This window comes from Pleurodeles waltl, chromosome 1_1 (genome assembly GCF_031143425.1).
Source record: "Pleurodeles waltl isolate 20211129_DDA chromosome 1_1, aPleWal1.hap1.20221129, whole genome shotgun sequence".
Taxonomy (NCBI): domain Eukaryota; kingdom Metazoa; phylum Chordata; class Amphibia; order Caudata; family Salamandridae; genus Pleurodeles; species Pleurodeles waltl.
The window spans coordinates 364,129,085-364,150,781 of record NC_090436.1 but is presented as its reverse complement, the minus strand read 5'-3'; the positions used below and the strand labels follow the sequence as shown (position 1 = coordinate 364,150,781).

Genomic DNA, 21,697 nt, shown 5'->3' with positions numbered 1-21,697 from the left:
CCTTCTAACTTTTTCTTGGTGGTATGACATTCTCCATGCCTCCAGTCCCATGCCCCATGTTATCCTGCTCCTTGAAGCAGTCTTATGGAGTCACGTGTTAAGTAATTTTAGATTATATATATTTACATTGAGATACCTCTAGAATATTCACCGTTAGCTCAGCGGACACCGTTAGAAACAAAATGTTACCTCCAATATTTACATAATGTAAAAATTCAAATCTTACCTTCACTAGTATGTCCTTCACAACTTGAGTACTGTCATTATGTACACTGATGTAACTGGAAAATGTTTCGCCAAGAAATATATTTCTGTTCCCAAATAGAAAACACAGAATGCATTATGTTGCTAACAAATTACTTTTACATTTGAAATGGCCACAATTATTCCAACCATGAGATAATAAATAAACTGACAACAATTCTCAATTTCAACATTTTAGAAATACATAGTAAGCAAGATTTGAGACTTTGGTGCCCAATCTTCCAGTGTCGTTAATGTAATACCAGCTACCCCAACGGACCACTGAAAGAAGAAGGTGGGGGTCCAGAGACAGTGTTATATTTGGTTTCTGAAGCATAATAGGATAAAGTCTTAATACAGAGGAAAAGGAAAATGTTGCTTACCGTAGCCATCTCTTTGCAGTGTGCAGTGCTGTAAATTTACATGTTCTGCATACTCCTTCCATTGAGTGTAGGGCCAAGACATTTCCAACTTGTTTTTTTTTTTCTCAAAGAGGTTTTGAGTCATCAGATGTGCTGGGACTCCTCCTTAGTCCACAATGCATGAGGACAAAGACTCCACTTCAGGTTGTTTTTCACTCAGTGGGTGAGTAGTGTAAATAGAGTCTAATGTGGAAGCAAGTGCACTGTGCATTGTGAAATGTAAGTTAAAAAGAAAGAGAGATCATTGCTGCCTTTGGGGAGGAGGGTGAGTGCATATGAATCTACAGCACTGCGTGTATGAAGAGATATGCGTAGGATGTGTGGCACTAGATTTAGATCCTCTGCATAGCCAGTGTGAAGCAGTTCTTCCGAAAGCATTGGCTTAGCGAACCGATACAGATGTTTGCAATACAGTTTTTAACACAGTAGGCCTACTAAAGCATGTTAATGGGTTTGAATGCGCACACACTAGTGTTTTGTAAACATGTGGAGCTGAGCAAGTAACCGCTTTACAGATGATTGCCAAAGGGATGTCCCCTAGGAATGTCATAGTGGCTTCCTGTTTGCTCATGAAACATGCCTTAGGGGCTTGGCCTTGGTATAGCAGGGTTGTATGCATTTAATGCCATATGGAAGGACTTGGACCGGTCTATGAATTTACATGTTACATGATTTTAACTTCTATTTCTGGGAAGTACAAGTCTTTTGAGGCCCTCCACAAAGGCTTGAACGACAGATTTTGAAAAGGAACATTAAGTTCCCTGTCTGTTATATATAAACTGCATCTAGATGTAGAGGCATGGATGTAGATGCTATTCTAGACTTTGGAGATGTAGCAAGTAGCAGATGATGTCTTGCACAGACACTTTGGGGAAGAGTAACCTTTTCTTCTTTGCTGCATAACAGGAATTTGTAGTGTGAATGCCAGTCAAACACAGAATGTGCATGCATTCCTCTAGGATTTTTAGGTAACAGAATACCAGGACTTCAGGTATCAAATTGCTAGGTTGAGCTGTTTGGGGTCTGGGTTTTTTAACTGACCCTGATGCCCAGTAAGAAGGTCTGGCTTCGGCAACGGTTTCTTATGTGGGCTGACAAACAACTCCAGAGGCATGGAGTATCAAGGTTGCCTGATCAAGGTTGGTGCCACCAGGATGAGAGTCATGGATACCTGCCTCATTTTCCTCGCCAAGTATGAAATGAATGGGAGAGGAGGAAAAGCTTAAGCAAATAATCTTGACAAGTCCATCCATAGTGTATTGCCCATGGATTGTGGGCACAGCTACCTGGATTAGAAGCTTTGGCATTTTGAGTTTTCCTGGGTTGTAAATAGGTTAATGATTGCGATGCCCCATGCATGTTAAGTACACTAAAACATTATATGCCCTGGGCAAATGCTCTGCTACCGGATGAATATTGTTGTGAATAGCCAGGTGCCAAATCTCTTTGGCGAGTGCAGACAGATGGGGGTGTGAATGCCCCTCGTTTCTGGATGTAGTACATGGCCATCATAGTGTCCTATGAGGACTATTTTGCCCTGGATAAGCTTGAGGAAACCCATTAAGGCTAGACAGATGGCCAACAGCTCCAAGTACTTGATGTGACATTCCTGATATAGTGGGGTTCAGGTGCCCTGACTAATCATGGGGTGGAGGTGAACTCCCAACCACATGAGTAAGGGATCGGTGGTACTCGTCACTTGCGGAAGGTGGTCGGAAAAAACAAGCCAAAAAGCCTACAGGCAACAAGTTGTTGCTGTTTTGCCATAGGAGAGCTGCAGAGTTTAGGCCTTCACCAACACATCCATTTATTCTCCACCTGTGACCAAGGACTCACAAGGCTCTCTTGAAGTAGGCGCCTGTACAACCTGGTATGGCAATGCAAAAAGCCATCACCCCCAAAAACTTTATTACCATCCTTACAGTAAGATGACGTGCTACCTGAAGAAAAGAAAGCAACTTTGAGAATGCCATCACCATCTCTTTGCTGCTCCAGTGACAGCGTTAAGAGTGGACCCTAGAAAGTGCTGGATCTATTGGGGCTGGAGGTGGGATATCTTTGCACTGACTGTGAATCCTAACTTATGGAGTAAAGACACTACTGTGTAACTGAGTACTAGGTTCTCTACTACTACTCTTGATCAGTCAGTCTAACTATAGAAAGATGGGAACAGTTTTTCTGCTCAGATGGGCGGTCATCACTTTGGGAACGCCCTTGGAGCTGTGGTGACCCTGAAGGGTAAAACTTTTAACTGGTAGTGGTGTCCACTTACCACAAAGCAGAGGAACTTGTTTTGGGCACGATGAAAGGGGATGTTGAAGTCAGCGCCTTAAGGCCAATGTCGCCATGAAGTCCCATTGTCAGAGCAGTGGGATGATATCCTGAAGGGAGATCAAGTCAAAATGCTCTGACAGGATGCATTGGTTCAGCAGCTAAAAGTCTAGGATTGGTAAGAGGGAGCCACCCTTCTTGGGTATTGAGCCAAAATTGTGTGTAGGCCCCAGCATAACAACCCTCTTCTCTAGGAGCCCCTGCACCTCTGCCTTGAGCAGCCAAAGATGGTCTGGGATGAGGACTTGGTATTGAGGCAGAATGTTTGATGTAGAACTGTCGGTAAAACCCATCATACTACAGAGAGCACACATCTGTTTGAGGTAATTCTTTCCCAGTGGGGTACGAAACACCTCAGTCTTCCCCAAACAGGTGTGGTATGATCAAGAGGCTGGGAGGGGCTTGGGAGGGAGGTTGGTGAAATTGAAAGGAGAGAGACTTATTTGAGGCTGCCTGATTGGTGCCAACTTGCCCGATCGTTACCTCTATACCCACCCAGTGACAAGGCTTTGGAGGGCTGCATATCCTGAAAAGATTGCTGATGGCAGCTCTGCCTCTGGAAAGATGCTGAACTTTGGATTTGCCTCTGGAATGTTGCCTCCGGAAGGTAGATTTTCGCCAGCATCTCACTGACTTGAGAGCCAAAGAGATGTTCCCCATGACAAAGAACGTTACGAAGGTGTTGTTGCACCTCAGGTCAGAAATTTAAGATTCAAAGCAAAGAGTAGCAGTGTAGGAGGATGCTGGTTTCAAAGCCCCTGGAGGTAGTGTCTAGGCATCTAGGACAAATGTTTGTACTAGATATGCTTGTAACTACCGCCACCAGCTGTTTTCCTTTATGGAGGTGTTTGATCAGGTCTTCCATTTCCTCCCAGTAGCGTCTGTTATTATGGGACAGCAGGCATACAGAATATGCAGTGCGCCAGTGAGTAGCAACTCCAACTGCCACACACTTGAAAGCAGCATCTATCTGCTTACTTTCTTTGGTGAGCATAGGGCATTGCCCACTGCCTCCACTGAGTCACAAATGCGAGCCGTGTGTACAGACAGTGAGTTGAATGGAACTTGATTTTTGGGTTTTCACTCTCTCCTGGAAATTATCAGCTGCCGATTTCAAATGTCTTCGCGAATGGAGACGTAATGTACCAACCTCTGACCTTAAGGGTCTCTCCAAGGAAATCATCCATGTTTCGGACAACATGCATATTCACACTGTGATAGTGAGGGGTCCACTGGATTACCGCATGGTAACTAGTTGGTGGTGACATCAGGTGGGGAGGGCATAGCATGGTAAGGGACTGTATCTGTATGATTGGTAGGATCTACACTGTACTCCACCCATGGCTCCTTTCCTTCCCTAGGTGCTAAAGGCTTCAAGTTTGAGCCCTGAGAGTGGTACGGTCTACAGTTGTCTGAAATGTGCGACGTGACTCAGGGAACAAATGTGGAGAGTGAGGCTGTGTATTTGTGACAGGGAGTGGAGGTGGCAGTGGTGAAGGGGAACACCTAGAAGCAGGGAGGCAATGGTGGCCTTGTGGCACTGTCCCTAATCCTTTTGGTCCCTAGAGATGTAGGGGGCTCAAAGGGTGACTCCTCCACAAAGGATAACCTGTGTTTCTTGGGAATACGGAAAGGTATATGTCTGGGCTCAGGAGTAGTTGGTTTGGTTAGAATCGTCCCCAAAGAGGGGTGGATGAATATCTTTTTTGTCTCCTGTTGATGTTGTGTGTCAGTTGGACCTTTTGCTCTGTGGTACTGTATCTCGGCATCAAGGGTTCCAGCAACACTGGTCTAGATGGGAATTTCCGTGTCTACTTTGGCTCTGAAGATGAGGGTTCAACATCTTGGTGTCAAGGAAAAGTATGGCTCGGCATTATTTGGTGGAAGCTTGCACAACTTTGATGAAGGCTCTCTGGGTTGAGAGGTGTCTACTGGCAGAGCCAAATCTGAAGGCAGGTGCCAGACTAAGCTGGGCTCTGGGTTTGATGCAAGACTCTCTCATGAGCAGTGCTTTGCCTTGGTCTGGGGACTCTTTGGAGGTCAAGATGGCTGACTTGCTGAGCCTGCTACAAGATTTGGCCCTATGTGTGGCCTGGTATCAGTCCAGAGTATTTCAGGGCTTTGCCCCAGAGGCTTAAAAGGACATCATATCCTTCTGGGTGGCAATAAGGCCAGAATGCCTGCTTCTTTCTTGATTCTGAACAGAACTTCTGGCCTGAAGACATCAGGGGTTATAGGGAAGGTTTGGTGTTGCATTCTGTGATGTACCGAATGTAATATGCCAGATACAAACGAAGACGCTGTAATTCTTTCCTATATATGAGAATGTGTCTGTGTCCTACCTGGTGAGATTCCTTTCGGATCATACACCAGTCAGCTGTGACCTAGGGTGGGGAGTGGCGCGCCAGAGCCGTCCTCACTGGAGGCTTCCTGAGGATATACTTACTGATATAGTGGGCAGAGAGACTCTTGCGCATAAATTGTCGGACTATATGGCGTGTAACTGGGGAAGTACGGACCACAGAGCCACTGAGTGGGAGGCCATTAAGGCAGTCATGCAAGGACATTGCATGGGGTTAATGTGTTGGATAAAATGACAGCTCACGAAGGAGCTGGCAGATAAGGAGGGAGCTTTGGCGAGAGTGCAGGAGAGTGCCAACAGCGGGTGCCCAGAGGGATGATGTGGCCGCCCAGCATAGTACATCAGAAATCTGGGATGGGCTAAATAAGTACATGCTCAAGCAATATAGACAGCGTCTCCATAAGGAGGGAGACAAGTCAGGGAGACTATCGACATGGATATTGCGACAGGAAGCAGAGATACCACCTGTCATACATTTGAAAGCCCAAGATGACACTCTACAAGTCACAAGCGAGGATACATCTTGAAGGGGTTTCCAGAAGAGACCCAGGGATTACGGAGATGGGGATACAAAGGTTTCTGTAAGTACTTTAGCTCCCTGTAATAACGGAGGAGGTGAGGGAAGACTTAGACACAGAATACACTCTGGAGGATCTGCAGGCAGTCCTGTGTCTGCTACCTAAACACAAGATGCTGGGGGGGATTCCCACCTGGGTTTTATCAGACTTACTCTGTGTCGTGATCACTTCGGGACTCCTGAAAATGATCCTGAGATAGGGGAATACTGCCTCCGACGATGCGGGAGGGTGAGATATGCCTTATATCTAATCCTGGGTGGGGAGGCGGCAGATCTGTCTGCTTATCTAAACACAGATGTGAAAATCCTGTATAAGAAGAATTCCCCTCAGCTTGCTCTGGTGGTGGGTAGCCTGGTTCATGAGGACCGGTGCAGATTCATCCTGGGTCAGAGTACAGGAATGAATCTTCATCGGCTTACACACCCTATGCACGATGTAGATAGTAGCCCTGAGGAAGTGGTCCTGGTAGAAGTTGACATAGAAAAAGCATTCAGCATGCTGGACTGGGCATATCTGCTAGAAATGCTAAAAAGCAATGGCTTTGGCCCTAAATTCTGTTTTGGGCCCATCTCTGTATACATGCCCTAAAGCCCAACTGCATCTTTGACCACTGCATGCGGAGGCATGGGAATTGGGTAGTGGTACGTGGCAGGGAAGTCCCTTATCACCTTTGTTCGCCCTCGAGCCTCTAGCAATAAATACCCGCTGAGATATGCATAGTTGGAGAATAAAAATGATGAAAACGACCCACTTGGTGTGAATGTATACAGACGACACAACACCTTGTTTTATGTCAGGAGCCTGAGAGAGTCATTGGGCCCACTACTGCACATCCTTGACAAGTTTGGCGAAGTTTCTGGGCTGCGGCTGAACTGGAGAAAGCCGCTGCTGTTTCTCCTGGTGGTGCTGAGGGGAGTTCTGGTGGAACTGCTGCCTGACCTGGGCCGCTGTTGGGAGTTAGACAGATTCTGTTATCTTGGCATTATGGTGGCACATTCAAAGAAAGCTCAAATGCAATATAACATGGGCAGGGTATTGGGCTCTCTAGGGTTGTCTGTGACATTTTACCACTTTCTCTTATGGGTAGGATTGCCATCTCAAAGATGGTGCTACTCCCTCGCAGCTTGTACACCATGCAGCATTCTCTTTGCCCCCTTCTTGCGTGGGTACTTAAAATGGATTACATCCTTACATCCCTATTGTGGGCAGATGGTAAATGCAGAGTGGCTAGGAGAACCCTTATGATCACATATGAGCAAGGGGGACTGGAGGCATCGTATTTAGAACTTTACTACTTTGCTGTTATGCTGGTTTGCAGAGGACGACAACTGGGAAAAACGCTTATTAGCTTGGCGCGTGGCGGCGGAGGATCTATCAGTGCGACTGATGCAGGGGTCCCCAGAGACCTACCATGTGTAGTGCAGCAAACAGCCTGTATATGGTACAGGTGGTTCCCCACAGAACCTCCTTTCATAGGAAACTGCTGGTGTGGTTTTTGGCTCCCCTGCGCCACATGAGGGAATGCATGTTGTTTCAAGCATGGAGGGATGAAGGGTATGAACACTGGGGTGACCTATATCCAAATGAACAATTTGTATCTTTTGAGGATGCCCAACAGGAGTTTGGAGAGGGGCTGAGATACTTCTTACATTATGCGGGTACAGCAGATTTTGCTAGAGAACTAGAGGACCTTACCGACGGCTCCCCCAGTAGCTGACACGCTGGGGGTGATGCTCACATGTGGTAGACATCTAGTGTCACTGCTGTACTTCTCCAGGACAGCCTATGTTGAGTATGAGATGAGGGCATGAGAGGTTTGGGATGGAGACTTAGGAGACACACTGATGGATGAGGAGTGGAGAGTGGTCTGTGCCTTGACTCCCAAAGTCTCAGGCAATGCGAGATTCAAATTGATACACTTCAATTTCCTAAATCAAACATATTTGACCCCGCTTAAGGTTTTGCCGAGTATATCCTGACCGTTCCTTCTCCTGCCCCAATGCCACATGGATGGGGCAGACCTTCTACATCTGGCCTGGAACTGCCCCCTAGTGAAGGACTTTTGATCCCAGGTAATCAGCAAACTCACACACACCACAACATTACCTGGGGCCTTAACGCTGCGTTTCTGTCTACTGGGTATCATGGCAAACCCCTACAAGTAAATGTAATTAGCACTGGTTCTAGCTAAGAGGCGAGTGGCTATCACCTGGATAGGGCAGAGGGCACTACTTCTGTCTCACTCGGTGAGGGATGTCACTGAATGGACATTGGCTGAGGAAATCCTCATGACATCCACCAGAACCGATGACAAGTTGAGGGGGGACATGGAAGTGTGGGTAGGACTGTGCGAGCGGTTTCTAACAGGTGGGAATGATTCTAGTGAAAGCGAGGGAGACTGACGAATTATAACATAGCAAGTTGCATTGGCTGACTGGGTGCAAGTACGTGATTTGTGGAATTATAGCTACCCCTCCTACTCTAATGTGGGGACCTACTTATATGATAGGTATGTATCATTGGAAGTGCGCCTGTGCCGTCATACGCGCGATGACATGTATTTTACACCTACGTTGTGCTGTTTTTTAATCAATAAAAACAGAACTGAAAAAAATGAGTTAGGGCATACGAAGACTGGCAGAAATTCAGAAGTATGTGATGGTTAGGTACACCTCTAATTGTTACTATACTTGAAAAGCTGACTGAAGATGAAGGCAATGATGTAATATTATGGCTTCATTTGCTTTTTGATGCATGCTGTATTCATAATATATGCTGATATTTGTATTGTGCATGAGTAACTTCAAATAAAATGTATAAAAATATAACTAAATAAAAACTTGTGTCCATTTTTCAACAATTCTAATGTGGTATATCTTCACAGAAAAATTATTCACAAATTTTTAATAAAATTCTGCCAATCTTAAAAAAGTATGCACCTCATCTTTGAGGTTTGGGAGCCAACTTAATAGCTTCCATAAGGTTTTTCTTGGGAGAATTTCCCAAGCCACTAATTTTGTGTCCAAAATAGGTGGCCTTCTTTCTAGCAAACTTGCATTTGGAAATTTCAGCTTTTTAACCAAGCTTCTTTAAAATTCTAAAAAACTACTCAGAGCACCTTAATGTTCTTACTTACTCTCCCTCATGATCAATATGTCATCTTGGTAAAAAGTGATATTTTTTACATCCTTAAACAACAAATACATGAGGAGCTGAAATACTACTGCTGCAGAAGCTAACCAAAAGGAAGCATCCTAAACTGCTAACAATATTAGTGATAAATGCAGTAAGATGTTTACTGTGCTCATGCAAAGGAACCCGACGGTAAACCGCTGTTAAATCTATTCTCGAAAACCATTTAATATTCCTGGTAAGTGTCAGTAACTTAATAATAATATATTGTGACAGAAATTTATCAATAAGGATGTTCCCATTTAGGTCTATTAAGTTGATGCACAACCTGACACATCCATTGGCCTTTCTGTCTACAACCGAGGGAGCTGTCCATCAGAGGACTCAATTTGTTCAATAATCCCAGCATTTTCCAATTTGTTTAGTTCTGCAATTTCTTCTTCTTTAATTGTCAAAGGCGTGCTTCTCACCTTGTGCACATAGGTTGTGCATCTTCCTTAAGAACAATCTTGTGTGCAAACCCCACAAGTTTGCCAGTGTTCCAAGAAAATAGTCCTAGCAGGTGAATCATTCAGTGCTGTGTGTTTCACATGGCACATACACAGAACGCTTCCCGATTAGTAGCAGTGTAATTGAGGGTGGGGTCCTGTCAGAACCCCTTTCAGGGGGCCACGAGGCACGCAGGGGCGACTGAGCCCAACTGTGGTGGTTGAGGCCTTTTAATCCTGATGTCCCGGGGCCCAACCCACTATAGATCCTGAGCAACTGGGCCAAGTACCCCTTCTACTTGACTCTCAGTAGCTTCTATAGTATGGGGCTCCGGCCCCATAGTCAGATTTGGGCCACCATGAGAGTCTGGCCGCCAATCCGCAGCACCTTGAGGCGGTCCTCCGTTAGGCCAGCTATGGTCCCCCAGGCTCCCATTCAAACCATGCATCTGACCTCCTCTGGATCTGGGGAGGGTCCTTAGGGTCCCTGTGTCCAACGTCTTCCCCCATTCGCTGGCCACAAACCACAAGCCCTTCACAGACAGTAGGGGCACCAGACCGGCAGTAAACTGGCACAGGAGGCCCAGGCACCGCGGCAACCTCACCGCTCCCACACGAGGTCCACCGACTCACCTCGGACGATGTGGCACCGTGCGCACCGGCCGGGACCGCCTCTCTTTGGCCAGTCAGCCTGCCTGCATTTCTGGAGGTAGGTGAGGCGACTAAGGGAGGGGGGCGAGGAATCTGTCAACGCACCACTCATTGGGTTCCTTATACTGTGCAGCGGGGGCCATGAAAATCCTCTGTCCCACGCCGTGATGCCTCCAGAGATGCGGGTCCGGGATGGCCGGGCGCTTCGGATGCCAGCCACCATTTTGTAACACAGCAGGGGCAGCAGGTCGGAGGACGGCCGCATTTGGCAAGTCCTGGCACTCCCAACTTCTCCGTTTCGGGCTGAAAGGGGTCTCGGTGCCCTCAAGGAGCTAAGATATACCGGGAAACACCGCAACCTGGGCGGTGATTAAGGCAGATGATGGAGGGGTCTACAGCACTCCTAAAGTGCAACTTCCATCTTGACACTTCGGCCATGCAGCCCCCCCCAAAAAAGGTTGTTTTATTTTATTTGCTTTGTTGCTACGTAGCCGCTCTTTTTTCTTTTAGCGCAGATACTACTTTGCAGCTGCTCACAGTGTTGCCAGATTTTACAAGCCTTCTATAGCCCAAAGCTGTTGAAAAACCAGCCCAAAGTAAGCCCAAATGAACCGGTCCCAGCCCAAAAAGTAGCCCAAACTTTAAACTCTGAACTAATGCAATCGTAGGCTGAAGCAAACATTTTAAAGCATAAATCTAATTTCTATTGTAAGCAAATATGTGAATATGTTTCAGGCAGACAACTGACTCTTTGGATTTGTCATGTTTTGAAATGGGGAATGAGCCAAAGGATGGCAACTCCCTCGTATTCAAGGTTAAGTAAGAGGTATGCTCTAGCTTTCAAACTGGTTTTACAATAAAGCAACAATTCACCGATAACAGCAAAAAGTTATACATCTTAATGGACTACCCCTCATACTTACTCAACTTTTCATGCCTAACTCAAGTTTGTGGAAAGCAGACTCAATGCTGTTTTCCCTTTGCATTTTACAGTTCAAGTCATGTTAATCCCAATATGTCATCCCCAACATGCAAAGATAACATTTGCTACATTAGCTCAGTCATTAACCTATGATAATCAACACCCCCCAAATGGATTCAAAGCACAACCTTTGTTCTTTTCACTGCCTTTCAGATGCACACGGTAGATAAAGGTGAAATGCAAGTAGCCATCTAGCATTCACAGTGTGTATCTGCAGTCTGCTCTACTACTGTTCTACTTTCTGGACTTTTCATTAAATGGGCAGCAGACCAACATTTCACTCATTTCCTGCCTCCTTTGGACGTACTCAGGCACTACCCCTACATTTGTTTTAGCGGGCTACCTCTACCTTGGACAGTGGAGGTCAACAGGGCCCTGCAGAAACATACATCCTTGTGTGAGGTGAAAAAGGCTGTTTGTGTGAGGCGATAAACACCCTGTTGCAAATTGCTACCAGAGGCCAGAACACAGTGACCCAAACTCCGTGAACTTGAACTTAAATTATTGGTAAAGGCTAGTGTTTTGTGTCAAATGCAAGCAATCGCTACGCAGAGCAGAGCATGACTACAAGTGATGTCAATAATTTAGGCACTAAGATCACGAACAGAACCATGCAGTGAGGCTGTGCACTGACCATGTACCCTCATTTCGCTTAGCTCAGCCAATGAGACCACATTTGTGCTTGCACTGCCTGCAACTGGAGGGAAATAAATGAATAAATCAGCTGAGCACACAGCTCAAAGTGCATTAAAAAAAGTATGGGAACAGTGATGCTGCATGTAATGGGGCAGGGTTAAACGTGTGGCAAAAAATATATATATATATATATATATATATTCTGTTTTAGGCAGCCACATACATAACTCATGCCTTAAAATAAAAAAAGTTAAGTTAATCACTGTATATTATGAAACCTTTATTAGTTAATGCACTGAAAGGTCTGTGTGTAACCAAAAAGCCTCAGAATTAAATCTTCACTGCTGCAATGGAGAGTTGTGTATTGTGCAAATGTAAGCCATTAGGTTAAACATGCATTACTGGCAGTATAAGACAGACTGCTACCAAACGTGCAAAAAAGTTTCAAATAAAATGGTTTAAGTAATACCCAAACTGAATGATTTATTTTTATTTAAATGCCCTGCAAAGCACACACTGCACAACTCAGCTGGTAACCCCTTTGCATTACCAGACAAACACAATAACTCTTTGTCATCACGAACCTTCATGTGATTCCACCCAGTGCTTAATTTGTGCTTGTTGTTTCCGGTGCAGAGTACTGGCACTTATTTTTGAGGGACAGCACTCTTTTTTCCTGCCTCAAGCATTTACTGCAAGCAAAAGACACATATGGGAAAGACGGAGGAATGCAAAAATAAAAAAGAGCGCCAGAATGGGAGAGAGCAGAAAGCTGCAGGAGTGAGGTGAAATGGCTTAAAATGGACTAAAGAGGCCCAACATGGCTTTAGGATTACGCTGCCCTAGTATTCCGTGTTTGCAAATTTAATTGCAGCAGCTGCGTGTTTAAGAGGAGAGCTGTGGACACCGGCACGTTTTTATTTACAAACTAAGCACTGGCTGTGCCACTCATTCTTATTCAATCCTGCCATGCTTTAGATCCTATGCACTGTCAATCCACAATTAGTCCCTGAATATTAAAAATAAGGAACACATCTACTCCCAACAAGTCACAAAGGTACAAATTGAAGGACACTTACCTTGTCTTACGCAGCTGCGCACCAACCGGCCGCACGTCAGTGTAGGTAGGGGACGTAGGTAGCACCTACACAACAGGAAGGGGCCAGGGGGGGTGTCTCTCCTCTACCGGGCCCCAATCACGCACTCTGGGGCTGGGCGCTGGCTTTAATTTGGGGTCCAAGGCTGAAGCGCACAACAAAAGAGACTTTTCCATGGGGGTTGGGGGGGCACCACACCTGTGCAGGCTGAGGGCTGAGGCTCACAGCAGGGCTGAAACAGAAAAGAGCCACACACCATAGTACACCACCACCTGCTCAGCGCAGCCAGTGAGTCAACAGTGTGCCACACAGTGGCTCTCTCCTGGCTCACCACTGTTGGCGCCCACCCACGCAGGCATTGTAAATAATGCCGCGGGGCAGGCCAATACTTCTTCTCAGGGCCATCAATTGGTAGCACTTTCGCGCGCTACTAGATTGATGGCCCTCTGCCCCCATCATCAGCTAATGAGGGGCGCGCTGCGCCCTGCTGCCAGCTGCTGTGTGGAGTGCCGGGCGGCGTGTGCGCCGCGCAGTGTCTCAGGGGGCTGTCAATTGGTAGCGCTTTCGCGCGCTACTAGATTGACGGCCCTCTGCCCCACTGAGAGCTCTCAGTGGGGCAGAAGGCCGTCAATTTAGTAGCGCGCGAAAGCGCTACCAATTGACAGCCCCCTGAGACACTGCGCGGCGCACACGCTGCTTCCTGCTGCTGTGTACGCCGCCCACGAGTCCCAAACTCGCTATCTCACGGGTGGGGCCTGGCCGGGGCACCAGTATCTCCGGCGGCGCCGCCCCGCCGTGATTTTAACGCACAAAGGGCTCGAAATAGCCCAACAATCGGGGTCCCCGCAATTGGGTTTTTTTCCCGCACAAATGGGAAAAATATCGCCCATTTGTGCGGGAAACCGCCCAATCTGGCAACACTGGCTGCTCATGCTTCAGGTTTATCTTCGTCTCAGAAGGAGGCGGCAAGGGCTGGTGGCGCAGTGCAGCCATCCAGCCACCAGAGGGCGCAGCAGTTTTCTTTTATGCATCACGCTAGGGTGTGAATCTCTTTTCCCCGTGGCCGGTGCACTCACTCAGGCGGCAAGCCCGCAGATACATAGAATAGTGTGTTTGAGAAAGTGCCCCTGCTGCCTGGAGACTGATCGTCCCAGTAAGAGTCTGTATTTAATTCACCGACCCAGGCTTGCTTTTCTCTTCTCACTTTTATACTGGCCCCTTGAGATCCAGTGGGCGTGCGAGTGTCCCTGGGCTTTGGACTCCCTGATTACCCTCCCCGGGCTATACATTTTTCCCTGGGTAACCCCCAGAAGCATCCTGCACATACATAAATATTGCAGGAGACTGAAAACTCTTACATGGAAAAACAAACGTCTCCTACTTCCCCATTGATTGGTGTGAGGTGATTGACGCCTCATACATAGAGCAGCCTCAGATGGGGTGGCACCCGTAAAACTCTGTGAGGGAAGAACTTCTTGGACATTTGGCTCCCCAACCTCTAGGGCAACCTGACTAGGCCTACAGACAAGAAGCAAAAGCGTGAGCACAGCACATGAACCTTAGGTCGACCTAGATACTTTTGACAGGGTCAATATGATGTTTATGGGTCATGGCCATCCAGCGAAGTCCGAACTACCCCCCACTTCCCGCAATTGGGGACCAAGACAGGTCTACTTGTGAGATAGCTGATCACTCTACCTCCTCAGATCCCCTAGATGGTGAGGGTCCGATGGGAACACTGACCCCGGAGAAGCCCAAGTGCCCGTCCACTGACACAAAACACCAGAGGGCCAGTCCATCCAAGAGAAGAGTGCATGAGACGTGGGGTCTGACATGTTAGAACAAGATAACTTTCAACATTTACGCTTGGTGGACTAGATACCAGCTGAGAACGTAGTTGCATATATGGCAGGAACACTATGAAAGCCCCTAGACAAAGAAATCTCAAACACCTCTGAGGCGGAGTGCCCCCGGCGATCGCTGAACTACAAAGCCAACCCAAGCTTGATGCCAAGCCATGATGGCCACCTTCTTGTCCAAGTACATCCGGGATCCTAAAAAAAGGTACAGACTGCTCCAGTCAGTCATGTCAGGGAAAGTTCCATGGCCGAGGATGTCAAGACGTCAGGATCCCTCATAACCCCGGACATCCTCCCAGGGTGGTCTCAATGCGCTATGATATTCCTGAGGAATGCCAACAGCCCCCCTCTCCACAGAGCGGTGCAGATCTCTACTGAGCAAAATAGTCCTAAAGCTGGGGGGCCTGGCTACCTCACAAGCAGGCCAAATTGCACAGGAGCACTTGTTGGAGACCCTTTTATAAAGGAGGTGAGCAAGTTTGTGTCCCCTCCGCCACCCACACACACACTGGGTTTCCACTGAGGCTGGCCCTGGTAAGGGGTGCTTGGCCGGTTTCCTCCAGTATCAAGTCCCCTTTAGAGACCAGGGATCCAAATGGGGACAATGGCAGGACCCCTCAAGATTCAGAGGTTACTATCCCACCAGAGGTTAATTTGCTGACGAGGTTCCAGAGGTGGCAGCAACCAATGTACCTCTCATGGTGAGTGTACACCTTTTTCCCCCACTAAAGACTGGGTACACATTTGCAGGTTTTGCCCTCAACTGGAGGACAATCACAATGGACTCATGGTTCCTTCAAACGATTCAGTGATCCTGAATCAATTTTCCAGATCCTGGTTCCAACCTTGCCAGCACCCCCCCACCCCCCACCCCCCTGACCCCCCCCAACTCCCTCTCTCCTGCTCAAAGCAGAAGGAGCCCAGGTAGATTGAGTGGTGGCAGACCTACTCTCCAAAGGGACTACAACCCCTGCTTTCATCCATTACATTGTTTTTTTCCTGAGCATCCTCTTCTTAGTGAAGAAACTGAACAGGGGCCACCACCTAGTTATCAACCTCAGAGAGTTCAACGAGTGGATGGTCTTTCACAACTTCAAAATGGAGGGAACCCACCTTCCATGGGATTTTCTAAGACCCAATGACTAGATGGTATGTCTGGATCTCAAGAAGCGTACGTCATGATCCCCATCTACCTACCACATCATCGGATCCCACAGTTCCAGTGGGGACAACATACCTTTCAGTTTATATCTCTTCCCTCCAGATTATCCTCAGCATCTTGGTGCTTTTCCAAGATTATGACACCAGTAAAGGAACACCTCAGGGCCAGAAGCATGCGTCTGATTGTGTATTTGGACAATAGCCTCCTTATGGATCAATGCCCGAGGACACTTTTAGAAGAGCTACACAAAACATATGACCTCTTAGAGTCACTGACATTTATCCTCAATAAGCAAGCTTGATCTTGCCCTCGACACAGGCACTTGTATTCTTGGACTTCCTGGTGGACTCTGTTCGAGCCACCTTGAGGCTTCCCTCTCGAAAGATTGCCAAAATCAGACATGAATTAAGGGAAACTGCAGCCAGACCGACCACTTTCCTCCTGATTGCCGAGATAGTGGGCTTTATATCATATCTTTGATGCAGGCCATCCTTCCAGGACCATAGAGGTTGTAGTCCCTTCAACTCGGACAGCATGTCATGTACTCTCAAAGAGTGCCTTCTCAGTTGAAGCCAGGGACAAGATACCTTGGTGGAAGGCCCTTCCTTCCAAGGCCCTCTTGCATCTGAGTCAGAGTCTCTGGGAATATTTTCTCGAGACTTAAATCTCGGTGGCATCGGAACACATCCCAGGGACCACTAATCAAAATTGGATCCATCGGTTTTCCAAGCAGTCATGAACAGATAGGGCCCATTCACAGTGGATCTCTTTGATTAGAGCATGGATCATCAACTAGCCAGGTACTTCAGCTGGAGACTGGAACCCATTGCGGTGGCGACAAATACCTTCCTACAGGATTGGAAAGAGGAAGCAGGATATGGATTTTCCCTGTTTTCAATGAGAATGAGGCTCTCGGTGCAAGCTCGGAAACAACAGGCAGAACTGATTGTGGTGAACCTGACCTGGAGATCTCAAGTGTGGGATCCAGTTCTGATGGAACTTTCCTGGGATACTCCAATCCATCTACCCCCATTTCCAGGTCTCCTCAGGAATCCCGCGGGGAATCCTCACCATCCAGCTTTGGACGTCACTCTACAATCAATAGCATAAAGGATTACAGGTAACAAAGAAAAGTCCCAGACCTTTCACAACAGGCTGCAACACTACTCTCCCGGGCCAACAACAGTCAACATCGGCTTCGTCTCAAGGGATGGGTGGATCCCGAGGGGAAAATTAGTTGTCCATGTCTTGAACATCCTTGCTTCCCTAGCCTCAGATGACATGGCACATATGTAGATTAATACCTTCTGATCGGCAATCTCAGCGGACATGCCCAGATTAGAGGCCATCTTGTGGGTTAACACCTGCTGATCTGCAAACTCCTTAGGGGCATTTGATTATCTTTACCCCCAGAACCACAGTATTGTGCCCTTTGGGACATTAACAAGGTGTTAAATCTGTTTCACTCCTGGCCAAGCAACAAATACCTCTCCAGAAAGGAGATGTCTGTAAAACTGGCTACACCTGGCATCCTGGAGACGAGTATGAGATGTCAGAAGCCTGGACATAGCAGGTAGGTCATGTCAGACAGAGTTACCTTCCACATATCTAGATCCACAAAATGTAACTTTTGCATTGCTTCATGCACTGCCTTTGTGGAGTCTCCCAAATTATGCGTGGTCTACAGTATTAAAGCATATGAGGCCATGACTGGAGACATCCGTCCCCTGGGGAAAGACACCTACTTGTTGCCGTTAGAAAGCCCTACAAGGCAGCCTCCTCCCTTGCTATTGATAGATGGGTCCAATGGGCCATACAGGAAGCTGGCATACACACAAAAATCTTTGGAGCATATTCTGTAAGAGAAGCTATGGCATCAAAGGTGGTTGCCCTTAGGGCATGTTTGGAAGCATCCTCCATGCGGCAGATTTGTCTTCTGTCTCAACCTTTAAAAGGTTCTATTTTAAACTAGTATCCAACATAGCGGCTTTGTAGTCAACATGCTTTAAACGTGGATAATCCACGCCTCAAGTCCTGACACAGAATGACAAATTTCCTGGCTATCATAAAGTAAAGTTTCAATACTATTAAGGATATGGAGGCGAGAATTAGCCCTCCTAATGTCTGATGATCAGTTATCCCACCCTGGGGGGAGGAGTAGTGGCAGCCGAACGTTTGAAGTAGGTATTCAACTTTCACATATATGCAGTCTCTTGCGCATGTGCAATAAAAAACAATTATGATTATACAGCTAAATTGATGTTCGTCAGGTGCTGAAATGTGTTTTCTTAGCCTAGCCCTCTAAAGGATTCTTGCTCAAAACTGTGCACTTTTTTTTGTAGTTTCAGAGTCATCTAAACAAGAAAAGAGAGGAAGATTACCAGCTTCTGTCGCACAAAGAAAGAGGGTGGCAGGAAGGTCAACAAGGGACTATAAGGAAGACTATAAAGAGAAACTTCATATGTTGTTTGGCTGGTTCTTCATTTTTTCCCAATGGTTCATAGGAAATCAAGTTTATTTGTAATGACTGTTACAATAAAAGTGAAGAAATTAGATAATTCTCACCACCGTGGCCTTAATAGAAATGAAAGTTTCCGCTACGATAGCTCGGAAATGTTTCATTCTTATTTAGAGACAAGACTGATATTACCAACAGTGCAAGTAAGAATCTACTTGATACCAAACCTGACATGTACCCCAGTGTGCACACATGAAATCCACCATACATTCTTAAGACATCTTGCGTCTAAACTATTCATCAAAGTTTAATATTCCACAAAGCCTTTGTGATGGCTTCGGAATTCTGGAAAATGTGCTACATCTTCTTAGTACACCAAAAGCATTTTATAAGTGCCTGAAAGCAGTCCCTTTGCTAGATGATGGAACGTTCTTTGGTAAGATTGAGCTAATCCAAATGGGATATTAGAGAATTTAGATTTGATACACAGTATACAAATCAACCTTATAATGGGCAATTACTTTCCTGCAGCATTTGGAACCAATATGAACAAAGATGAACTCTTAGTCTTTTTTATTTGTGGTAGTTGTGAAATCCTAAGCTCAACACATACACAGAATTATAAAGTCATACTGTTCGACAATAATTGTCTGCCTGACAATGTTCTGGTACCATTAACAAACAGCCTTCTAGAGAAATGCATGCCTTTGCAGCCATTCCAAAGAATTAAGTTTGCTAAAATGAATTTAATCTCGGCTGCTATATTTTTCTGCATCTTATGAATTAGAGTCTACAAAACGGAAATCCCTCTAAAAAGGAGATTGCTCTACTGTCTCTATTGCATGCAAACTGTGGAAACATTATTCCACAGGGTACCCACCTGACATCTTTGACAAATGCCCTACATGTGACCACAAATAGGGAACGCTTGCATTAGCTCAAGCCGGTGGACACAAGACACCCTCTGACTCTCCAATAATAAACTGTTTTAGTTTCTGTCTCCGTTCTCCTTTACAAGTCGCCATAATGAGGAAAAATATATAACTAAGAGCCACATGTAATTATTGTTCTGATCTGAAAAAGCAGTTGCAATTTGCAACAAATCTTTTTGTGACCAGAAACGTATCCAGGAAACTGACCTATGTACTAATAGGTCGGTACAAAAAATAAGGATTCAAAGTGGGTCATAGTCCCACCTATCTATTTATTTCGATAAATACATTTATATTAATTAGACTGATCACAAATTGCGACTCCGATTGGCTACAAGCATAGGCATGGTGGCCTGCAAAGGTCAGCAGAGACCACCATATCTCTGATTGATTTTAACAATTTAAGCAGCGCAGTTTCCCTAAAGGATTTTGCCAAGTGGAATGTTTGCAGCTGCAAAATACGATAATTAATCTGCCACCAGGTATCTCCTTCAATACCGTACTGAGTCTCTATTGTTCTTCTTACACTTCATTTTTCTTAGACCTTGTGGTTGACTGGTCTTGCCAGGTTTAATGATCTGCACTTATGATAAGATTTGGTTCCTTGAGAGAATACGTATAAGGTGAAAACAAGGTAACTGCTTGTGATTTACCAGAGTTTATACTTCTCTATCTTTTATTTCGCTTTCTAAAGAAATCAGATCCGGTTTCCTCTCTAGTCCTCTATCTTTAAGGAAGCAAATTCTGTCTCTTCTATGTTCTTGTTCTTGAAGATTTCCCCAGAGGATTTCCATTTTCTTTGTCATTCTGTCCTATTATATCAGTTTGTTTAAATGTAGCTTTTAATGAGGTTTTCTCACCCCGTCTTGGCAGTCCAATTCTTCCCCATCTCCCAATCTCTTTTCACATGCAGTCACTAACCTTGCCAAGACCTGAAACTTCATACCAACAGAGATCCATCAAGTTCCCGCTTCCATTTATGAAACAAATTGAAGATGCTTCTGTTCAAGGAAAATCTCTGTAATGAGACTAAAGGTCACAACTGTAGAACATATCGAGTACCTGCAGGTAACCTCTACTTGCACCTGAATCTCTAGAGTCATCCATTCTCCTAATGTAGAATTTCCAATATTTTCAAACTAACTCTGCACTTTTTAAGTCCACCTAGAGAGGGACTGTTAGGGTTTCAAGCTAACCTACTGGTTTTTCTTTAGAACCAGAAAGCCTAAAGTAGACCTACTGCTCTAATAGTTGACGTGACTACCACAAAATGGTGACTCAACTTCATATTTCTAAGGGGTTTTATAAAAGTCCTCATTTCACTAAAAGAGAGAGCAATGGCTAGAGATCAGCAACAAGGCAGTTATTGAAAATGATAAGCCTACTCAAAAATATTCCGCTGGTATTGGTCTATAGTAATCATGTCAATATTAAAGTAATAAGGAAAAGGTGTCTTAGATTTTGTGGTAGGTCCTAGCCACCTCACTATCTTGTCCTATAGATTTTTATTCAAACTCCTAAATGCTAGGGCAGACAAACAGGGTAGCCAATTTCTTTCATGGGTCAAGCTAAAATACCTGAAACTTTCATATAACTTTAAGGAAGAAAAAGCTAAACCTGTGCACAATGCAAATTTCACTTTGAAGTGAGTTAGAAAGATAGGCTGCAATATCAGTCTTCATCACTGGGAGAAGAACTCATGGTGAAAGTGAGGGTATTAAGTCGACTTACTAAATTCAAAGGTTTGCTGAAGGGATTCTAACTCATTATCCCTGCACTGTTCAGGCTCTTATGCAAACTAACCGTTTTTTGTCTTGTAATTGAGGACTGCAGGAGAAAAAACAACCATTTGATTTCTGGACAAAAACATTATAAACCACTATTCAGAGCGCAGTATATCCCAATGCAGTTGCATTGGCACCCATATTTCTCAGTCAACTACTGGAAGGGAATGTGGAGTTGCTAGAATGATTCTGAATTAAAGATGGTAATGTCCTACACAGTATATCCTTCAGGAGGAGGTCATGGTTGCAACTCAGAAAGTCTTGAGTACTTCTGATGAGAGGTTATCCTCGGAATAAAAAAAATAGTATGCAATTCGAAATCCTGTACTAGCCGATGAAGTCAACCTAGTTTCTCTGGAAAAGGGATGCTCCAATATCACTACAATCATATATTCAAATCTGGAATACCCCAACAGCCAACAGGTCACTTATTTATTCAACTATAGGCTGTCAAATTTCTCACAAGAGACTATCTGTTCCAACTAAACTTAGAGCCTAACAAGTAGTATTATGATATGTTGAAGTCTTGTAATAGGAGTAATGTCAAACACAGAAAGACAGACTTAAACTGAGCTTGCCC

General features: G+C 45.5%; 1 protein-coding gene across 3 annotated transcripts in view; it reads right to left on the bottom strand.

The window, feature by feature from the left end:
* TRAPPC13 (trafficking protein particle complex subunit 13) overlaps positions 1-21,697 on the bottom strand; it is a 321,232-nt gene that overhangs the window by 190,271 nt on the left and 109,264 nt on the right. For all 3 annotated transcript variants that reach the window (XM_069222813.1, XM_069222798.1, XM_069222805.1), the window contains one exon: positions 227-311. In XM_069222813.1, the coding sequence (XP_069078914.1) occupies positions 227-311 (85 nt within the window). The remainder of the gene's footprint in view (positions 1-226; positions 312-21,697) is intronic.